The sequence below is a fragment of the Mesitornis unicolor genome, unplaced genomic scaffold (assembly GCF_000695765.1).
Source record: "Mesitornis unicolor isolate BGI_N332 unplaced genomic scaffold, ASM69576v1 scaffold6767, whole genome shotgun sequence".
In the NCBI taxonomy this organism is placed as follows: Eukaryota; Metazoa; Chordata; class Aves; order Mesitornithiformes; family Mesitornithidae; genus Mesitornis; species Mesitornis unicolor.
The window spans coordinates 5,011-14,177 of NW_010195628.1; the positions used below are offsets into that span (position 1 = coordinate 5,011).

Here is a 9,167-nt window from a genome sequence, read left to right on the forward strand (position 1 = left end):
CTCCTGAGAAGATAAATAATCTGGTTTGCTTTTCTTGACAGAATTATGGCTTTAGTCTTGAAGTGCTAAGCCTGTACGTACCATGAATTGACAGAGTCGATGACCTGAAGCATGGTGGCTCCTTGCTGAGGAGCTATCTGCAGTTGGTAACACTAGAAATGAAACTTGGAAAGTATTCCTAAGGCTTTTGGTGTAGTTTTGATTCTTTGGTGGCTTGTCTCATTAATTCCCTCATCATTTAAGACAGGATTAACTTTGTGAGTTATGTAAAACCATAAGGGGCTTGATTCTCCATTGCCAGGTAACCGATACCGTCACCTGCATCCACTTTGCATTACCGTGATACATTGCTCCTCTGCTCTGGGAGCAGTTGGAACCCACCTGATGCAAGGCTGACCTGTCCTATGGTGCAAGAGAAGTTTCAATTTCAGCATCTTCTAACGCTTTTCAAGTTAAAACCAAAACAGAGCCTCAGTCCAGTGAAAAACCCAATATTCTTGGGGGTTTTGTCCTCCAGCTCTCCCTGATTTCACTGGTGTTGCAAACTAAAACCCCTGCAAGTCAACCTTGCAGTTGGTGTTGCTGGTTCCCAAGTCTAACCCAATGTCTGGAATTCAAGAGGGACCTGTGCACTGTACCTGACGTAACCACAAATACGTGGCAATAGCATCAGCAGCGTGAACTTTGTAGCAGCGCAGTGACTTTTTTTTCCCAGTTGCAGTACTCGGAGCTGATGTTAAAGTCCATTTTGCCAAGCGCTGTTTTAAAATGTGGGTGCGTGGGCTGGGGAAACTCAGTATCTTGCAGTGGAATCGATCTAGGAATGAGTCCAATGCTCAGCCTTGCAGAGGCATCCTGTTTCCTTTTGAGAGGAGGGAGGAAAGATAAATTTATGTGAGGGCTGATCCTTCAGTGTTTGGTGATGGGATGGAGCAGATCCAGTCTCTGGGAACCAGCTGAGGATGTCTCTGTCTCGAGCTGCTCGCTGTGTTCATTGTAGTTTTGCAGCGACTGCTGTCTTTAGAGATTCTCTGGCGGGTCGTTCTTGTGCTCCTGCTGTGAGTTGCTGATCTTGGAGCAAAATTACTCTTTCCTTGGAGTTCATGCTGATATCTTCTCTCCAAACACTTTTGTAGGTGTCCCTACAAAACAGAGGCAAGAGAAACTTAGGTCAAAATGTGTAGCGCTTCTTTACTGTTTTTTGCCTACTCCTGTATCTGTGATAGTTCAGGATAAAGGTTTTAAGGTGCCTTAGGACCTCTTCTGAGGTCCCATTGCTACTCCCCAGTTCTCCCTGGGGGATGACTGGACTGTTAGCTATTTGAGGTGGAAGCCCAAAGTCACTTCTGTGTGATACAAGTGGGCCACTGGTTAAAAAGCGGTCTCTCTTTTTTCCCTTTATCTCCCGGTATGTTTAGCTATTTATTTCCTCCCCATTTTGCTAATGCAAGCGTTCGTGCAGACACATGGTGAGACAGATTAAGGAGCTGATCCATCTGAAAACTAACCCATTTTAGTAAGGGAGTGGGAAAGGATTTGTTTGGGGAGTGTTTGCTGGTAATTGCTGGCAGAGGCAGGCAATATGAATGAGGAGGAGGGAAAGACGCTGCCTCTTTTGCAGCAGCCAGTGCTTATGTTGGATTAAAGTGACTCTGGGCCCACACCCGTGGTCATTGTTGTAAATTGGCTGGCAGTAATCTCTGCTGAGTGATGCCAAACTCCTCTCATCCCTGCTTTTGAACCTGCATGTGAGCACTGCTGTCTTCCTTGCCTCGGCTCCTCCTGGGCTGGAGCAGGAGTCTGCAAAATGGAGATTTACTGCAGTGCTGAGTTTGCCCCTCTGCTCTCAGTGATTCAGGGCACCAACTGACCCTTGCTCTGGTGACAGTACCTGTGAGGTTCAAACTGATTTGTTTCTCTTCTTTGTTTCCCTAGGTGATTTCTCTGGTCAGCTTTTAGCTTATTTGAGTCTTGGTCCGATATTCATTATTGTTGGCTTTGTAACACTCATCATATTCAAGAGAGAGCTTCACACGGTGAGTCCTTCTCTGCCTTCCCAGCTTCTCCTTATGACAGAAGTATTTTCCTTTGTCACCTGGTACTCCTGTATTCACACTTCTTTTTCTCTCTTTAAAGAACAAGCTTAGGTAAGGTGATCATCCTGTCAAAAAACAGCAGGAGACACTTAGCACCTTAACACTTAGCACTGACTTTTCTGTTACTCTGTGGTATGTTTTGGGCATTATCTGTCCAAAAAGATGGAGGGAGATGTCTGAGGAACTGAAGAATGCTATAGCAGAGTGGGAATGCTCCCAAGATCCAGTAGTATCATAGTAGATTCCTGCAAGATGGGCAGCACATACAGGAGGTGATGTCTGTAACTCGGTAGGATGTGCTTTCTTTGAACTTACAGAATCCCAGGGGAGTGGATCTGTCTGTAAGGGCCACTTCCCAGATGTGTACCAGGGACAGAAGAGACTTTCTTCTGACCAACTGAGCAAAAAAAGGGACTTCTTTGTAATACATAGTGCTTTCTGTCTGCTCTGACAGGTAGTTGGGAATCTGTCATGGATTAATTCCTTTTAGGAGGTATAAACCACTTGTAACATTTTCCCTCAGTAAACAGATAAAATGAGGCCTGGGAAAGGATTTTGGCAGCAGATTTCTAGTATAGGGCCATGGTGTCGTGGGAACCAGTGGCTCAAGGGAATGGGACTTACAGGTTCTTAAGCTGATGATAGCTAGGAGAGGCAGCTGTTAATTTTTGGCAACCCAAAGGTTTATTCTTGACCCAAAAAAGAGGATAACCTAGAGTAACTATTGCACAAATGCATGGTTTTTTAATATGGGGGCTTGTTAGGTGTCAGTAACTTGGCAAATGTTGAGGTGGATTCCCAGTTCTTTGCGTGGGAAGTCACTGTTGGGCTGGAGAGAGACGCGAGCTGGCTTGCGACAGCCTGACCCGGAGCTCAGGACATAGAGAGAAAAATAGCTTCATCATCTGGAATGGGACTGCGAGTTAAGGAGGCAGAGTATGATCACCAGCTGGGAATTTGATCACAGCAGCAGGGCTAGTTTAGGGGAGGTGTATGGTAGTCTGAAATAAGGAGTGAAAATAAATGCTACCGTTTTGGCTCAGTCCAGAATGTGACTTCATTTTAGACTGAAGACAGCAACTTCAAGATTAAAGTATTCATAGAGGGAGAAGCCAGAAAGCCTAACAAGTCACCTTTTTGAAGTTATTTACCCAAATAATGGTGTGTGCACTCCCCCTGTTGGTCGCTGAGGAAAGACAACCCCTTAAAACCGGCCCTATTAAAAAATGTCACTTTTTACACTTCCTGGTGGAAGTACGCCAGTGCGATTGCTGTCTCTCTTTGTGTATCATCTGCTGAAGAACTGCATATACACAATGTGTTGCCAAATACACAAAGTGGACAGAAACAGAAACGCTTTTGTCCCTCAGGTAGAGAATTTTGAAGCCATTGATTTTAACTCTAGTAGTCAAAAAAGAAAATTAGAAACATACAGTTGGGGTTTTGTCAGCAGAGAGCCTGGTAAGTAGGTGGATCTTTTAGGTGGGATGACACAGTTGTCTTGTCTTCACAGATCTCTTTCTTGGGAGGGCTGGCGTTCAACGAGGGAGTGAACTGGTTAATAAAAAATGTAATCCGGGAGCCTCGGCCCTGTGAAGGTATGGTATGGCCCATTGGAGTCGTGGTGTTGGTTGAGGTTTGAGTGGAATGCTAACTGGGGTGGGGTTAGAGGGTGCTTTCCCTCGTGTTGGCTTTGAGTGTTTGGGTGTAAGAAGGCTGGCAGAGCCATCTGAGCAGACGTGTCCTGTGAACTCACGTGCACACACTCCAGCAGAGTGGTCTGGCTTCACATCTGGAGCGTTCCAGCTGCTGTGTACAGAGTACACCTTGACCATACTCTTTCTTCTTCTCTTCCCAGAAGCCCATTCAACAGTGACCACAAAATATGGGATGCCGTCCAGCCACTCCCAATTCATGTGGTTTTTCTCTGTCTATTCCTTTCTGTTCCTTTATTTAAGGTAAAAATTCAATGTCAGGTTTTGGCTGTTAACATGTTGAAACACCTGAAATAGATGGCTCCCTTGCTGCTGTGTGCCACTTTGGTGGCAGGATGGAATTAAGTCTGAGGAACTGCACAGTTTGCTGTGGCTAGGGTGGATGAAGCATGTCTGTCTCCATCTGAATGTAGGACTGTGGTTACCATTGCTGAAAACTGAAGGGTAGGGGTGGGCCTGATGTGCTTTTTCTAAGCTGTGATGATCCACCAGTATGAGGGAAGAGGGGGGGATAGGGAGGTGGAAGGAAGAGCTGCTTTCTCATGTGTCTACTCAGTTTTGTCAGTGGGGTTGTCTGCAGTCTTTTAGGTAATACCTGTTGCCCACTTGCATGACCTTTTAGTCCATCTCCCTTACCAAGTACTGGTTTTATATGCTGTGCTGTGCTTTTCTGAAATTCTCGCTGGGGCATGGCTCTGTCTTGTGGCTCCACGTGTGGAGGAAGACAAAACTCACACTTCCTCCTGGCTTTGTGGGTGACGGAGGGACTTTGATGTCTTGGCTCCTTGTTGCATATGCTCAGCATGTGCCTTTCACATCAGTTGCAGTAATTGTGAGCATTCTGCCTTCCATCACAGCAACCCCTGTTAACAGTTGGAGACACAGAGAACCGTGGCTTTCTGGCTTCTCTTTAACTGCTGCCAGTGGGACAAATTGCTGCTGGGATGGTATCGAGCTGCCCGTGACCCCACTGGAGTAGAGCTTTCCTAGGGTTTCAGAGATAGTGAGAACAGAGATAAGGACTGCTCAGCTCCCTGCCACTGTGCTAATGGCTCTCCATCTCTTTCAGAATGCACCAAACAAACAATGCAAGGTTTCTGGATTTACTATGGCGACATGTGCTGTCCATCTGCCTCGTCACAGTGGCTTTGCTAGTCTCATATAGTAGGTATGGAGCAATTGTTTGTCTTATGCTCTCATACAGTTCTGTGGCCTTCAGCAGCCAGCAGACCTGTTGTTCCTTATCCTGCATTTCTGATCTAATTCTCGACGACTGCGTTGTACGAGCCAGAGCTTTGCGGAAGTTGCTGCGTTGCCATGAGACCCTTCAAATAAGCAAAGGTGCTACATGTGTGGTGCTTCACAGAAGCATTTGTCAAACCCAGGATCAGCTGAGCCTCTACCAAATCCCTGTCAGCTCCATTGCCATGCTCCAGCCTCACCGCCTCGCCCTCTTTCCAGCACTAATCATGAGCGCATTGCACCATGCCTTGGCACACCGGCGTCTGCAGCATGTGGATTGCTACAGTTGATCAGTCTGATTGTTTTGCTTGAGCATTGGTTAATAAGAACATTTATAGCTGTTTGGATTGCAAGATTTAGTTGTATTAAGATGAATGAAGAAAACGAAACTGATAATGGTTTTTTCCCTTTAGTAGATTAAAAAAAATAAATAAATCTACACACATAAAATGAGCTCAAATGATTGGAAACCAGACAAATCCAGACTATAAATAAGGCCATATTTTCCACAGGAAAGTAATTACCTGTTGGCTGTACACTAGAGCTGATTCCTTGTTAGTGCTTGTTTTTGTTTGCTTGTTTTTTAAATTCTGACAGGACGCTTTCATAAGAGAGACACAGTCTAATTAAATTAAAAATTAACTTTAGGAAATTCATTGCCCTGTGCTAGGCAGAGGGTCAGATAAGATGACCTGAATGGCATTATGATAAATGGGTGAAAATAACTCTGAATGTGACTTATGTAGCTTGTGTGCATGGATAACTTAACAGACCGTTAGTGCAGCTTTCTGAACAGCCGCGATCACTGTAAGGATGCTTGAGAGCAGCAAAATCATAACAAAAGTGCTGTCTGTGTTTTTAAAAGCCTTTAAGCCCCAGCTTTGGTGGCTTGGAGGGGCCTCGTCCTGTTACTGGCTTTGCGAAAGTGTCTCTGGGAACCAACAGCAGTGGTTCCTGAGCTAATCCAAAGATAGGTGAAGACGAACGTGGAGGGTTATTGAGTTAAGCTCAAACTGGAACCACTCTGTGCTGAAGCTGCAGTAGCAGGGAAGATGTTTTTCAGTTTTTTTTCCCACTTCTTTGCTAGCTTTTTACTGAAAAAAAGATACTCACTTTTAACATCTGGAGGATAACTTGTTCAGAACGTCTGAGGGTCCAGTGAAGCATCAGCCTTGAGTGGTGCCGCCTCCTGTTCTAAAGCCTGTCTGGTGACTCTTCTCTTCCACTGCAGGGTTTATTTGCTTTACCACACCTGGAGCCAAGTCTTATATGGAGGTGTGGCAGGAAGCATTATGGCCATAGCCTGGTTTGCCTTCACACAGGAGATATTAACGCCCCTCTTCCCAAGGATAGCTGCGTGGTAAGTCTCTTTATGCTGCGGAGGTTTTATTCCTGCATGTCTGCATTTTGTGTGTTGCTGTTTTGCTCATTAATTGAGCCCTTTGCAATGAGCTGGTAACACAGGTGTGGCAGAATTCCCTGGCAAAATACAGTTTTACTAATGAATTGGTGTAAAAATTGTACCTTGCATCTGAAGCAAAACAAATGTAAAGATACTTCAGCCTCTGAAATTTTAGTTGTAGCTGTGCAAACCCTGGCTGTAAATGGGCTGCTTGAACTTCTATGAACTGCCTAAGTTACAGATGTGAGCAATGAGAATTCCTGGGTTCTGTTCCAGTTTTCCATACTGACTGTTGTGTAACCTACTTGTTCCTCCCTGTCTTCTTGTGCATGCTTATACAAAGGATCACACGTCCTTGCCTCTCATGGGTGGCGGGGAGAGGAAGTTAAAGAAACAGTTATGTTTGTAGAGCCCTGCTAAAGTGGTGAGGTGTGGCAGAGTGCTGGAGAAGAAATTCAAGCAGAACAGACCTTTCTTAATCGGTGTCTGATGACCTAGTGAAACTGCAAAGCCATTTAAATGTAATATTGTCTGGAAACATTGTATAAGGAAATGGAAAAATTAGGTCTTTTTTGAAGGTTAACTTTGACGAGGAGCCCCTTTCCCAGACTGAAGGGTAATAGAACAGCAATGTTAAGTCTGGAAGAGTGTTTCTGCTATTTTTTCTCTTTATTTTGATCAAATTTGTGGTGGAGTTAAAGTCCTAATTATTTTCCCCTTTCCACCACCTTGTCCCTTTCCAGGCCAATTTCAGAGTTCTTTTTAATCCGAGATACCAGCCTCATCCCTAACATCCTGTGGTTTGAATACACAGTCACGAGAGCAGAGGCAAGGTAAGTGATCTGAGCTGGGGGGAAGAGCTGTAGCTGGTTTGACTTGTCAGATACATTATTAATTTGCTTTCTAATGTGTAGTTAGCTGCTGTGGGTAGAATAGTGCAGAGTAAAGAAATCCCAGGCTGTGGGTTAACTACTGCATCTGGAAGTTGAGTCTGTTGGGGAGTGTCTGGGATTAAAGAATGTTTTATTTAAAGAGTATTTCAGCTCGCCAGCCCGTTTATAACCTTGCACCCGTATGTGAGCTTTGCACACTTGGGACAGGGTGGATGTTCTAGGACTGTAAAGAGGAGGAGGGGCTGATCTTGTAGAACGTGGAGGGGGCAGCTTTATTTTTACAGGGAGCTAAGCAGAGCCTTACTTTAATCCTGCTACCTTTTGCCCCCTGGTTTGCCATATCACCCTGTGACAGGTTAGGGGCCACCTCTCTCACCCCACCCTCTGTGTTGCCGTTGCAGAAACAGACAGCGCAAGCTGGGTACGAAGCTCCAGTGACTTGAGAAGTGTGGGGACCAGAGTGCACGTTTTAATGGAGACAGACAAGAGCAGAGACCTGGGAGCAGCAAGGAGCCTTTTAACAGACGGACCAAAGGAACAGGCAGGGACCATACCCAAAACCTGAAAGCCTTTGCTCTGCTTTAGCAGCTAGCTGGATGCTCCCTGATGCATGTGGGACTGTGCAGGAGTAGGAACTCATTTTCAACACAGATGCACATTGCCGGTTGGAATGTACCATCATGTCTACGTCAGGGGATGGGGGGAGAAAATGCCTGGTGTCGTGTTTGGGGGAGGGAAAACCAAAAATGAATCCTTTCTGTGACTTTTTTTTTTTCTCAGCATGAAATATACACACTATTTATTTATTTTTTTAAATGGAACTATTGTTTTTGGGTGGGTGAGGCATTGATTGTGTGTTTTGGTTTTGCTTTTTGTTTGGGTTTTTCTTTTTGGAAGAAGATGACAGAACTAATCTCAAGTTGATCATGCTTAATTAGGGCTTTTAATTTTTAAAAACCTCTTAGGAGGGAGGGGAACTAGGATGGGGTGATTTAGGCAGAAGGGAGAGAAAGGCTTTCTTCTCTTTCTGCAACCAGTTTGGGAGATCAAAATCAATTCCAACTGCACTTTGTACAGATAGAAAGAGAGACTGAAGAGCTGATTTTTAACACTAGTGACGGTTCTGCAGGGAGGCCTGCATGGACACCATTAAGGAGAGTGTGTGTAAAACAAAGGAAAAACCGAAATATACTGACTTTTTTTTTTTCCACTGCTGCTCCTGTTGTGTAATTAGCAAGTGTCTTTCTGAGAATCTCTTCTAGGTGGCAAGGTAACATACATATCTCACGTTTATTCCATCTCTTCCTTTATACTTTTATTACCTCAGGGTTGCTGTGATCTGTACAGCTTCTGTTGTACTGAGCGTGCTACCGATGGCACTGGAAAGCCCATCGGTTACAAGCAGTGCTGTGCTCCACGAAGAGTCAGCCCAAGGCCTTACAAAATTCAGTTGCTAGTCTCTGTCTTAAGCACTGGATTTTTTTTTCATTTTTGTTTTTCTGTTAAAGCTCAAGAGAGGGATCTTTAAGAATGAACAAAGTGACAACCATAAATGAATAATAAGGCGAGTGACTAATAACTAGGTCAGCTGCTTGTCTGAATTATTTCTCGAAGAGTCCTGTCAGAATCCAACCATGAACTCCAGTAGCGAGCTTATCCTAGCAGAGACTCCTGCCAGTTTGCAGTGGTTTGGTCAGGGTTCTGCAGTAGTGATCTTGAATGCTGAACTCCTACAAAGCAAGTTTTGCTTTCCATCCTTCTTCCATTGCAGTCCTTCGTTTGGGCAGCCTGCTCTCTGGATGCTGTGTCTCTGTGGGAG

At 44.8% G+C, this 9,167-nt stretch overlaps 1 protein-coding gene across 1 annotated transcript; it reads left to right on the forward strand.

Moving 5' to 3' along the window:
* Nucleotides 1-1,931: 1,931 nt before the first annotated feature.
* On the forward strand, nucleotides 1,932-8,660 carry DOLPP1 (dolichyldiphosphatase 1). The gene is made up of 7 exons (XM_010188185.1): nucleotides 1,932-2,036; nucleotides 3,610-3,694; nucleotides 3,955-4,054; nucleotides 4,881-4,979; nucleotides 6,285-6,413; nucleotides 7,199-7,288; nucleotides 7,750-8,660. The coding sequence occupies exons 3-7, from the start codon at nucleotides 3,987-3,989 to the stop codon at nucleotides 7,784-7,786; spliced, it is 423 nt and encodes a 140-aa protein (XP_010186487.1). The 5' UTR covers nucleotides 1,932-2,036; nucleotides 3,610-3,694; nucleotides 3,955-3,986; the 3' UTR covers nucleotides 7,787-8,660.
* The last annotated feature ends 507 nt before the right edge of the window (nucleotides 8,661-9,167 follow it).

Coding starts and splice junctions, on each gene's coding strand:
- DOLPP1 (XM_010188185.1), top strand. CDS start 3,987: ATGCCGTCCAGCCACTCCCAATTCATGTGGTTTTTCTCTGTCTATTCC. Junction 4,980..6,284: donor TTGCTAGTCTCATATAGTAG/GTATGGAGCAAT, acceptor CTTCCACTGCAG/GGTTTATTTGCTTTACCACA. Junction 6,414..7,198: donor TTCCCAAGGATAGCTGCGTG/GTAAGTCTCTTT, acceptor GTCCCTTTCCAG/GCCAATTTCAGAGTTCTTTT.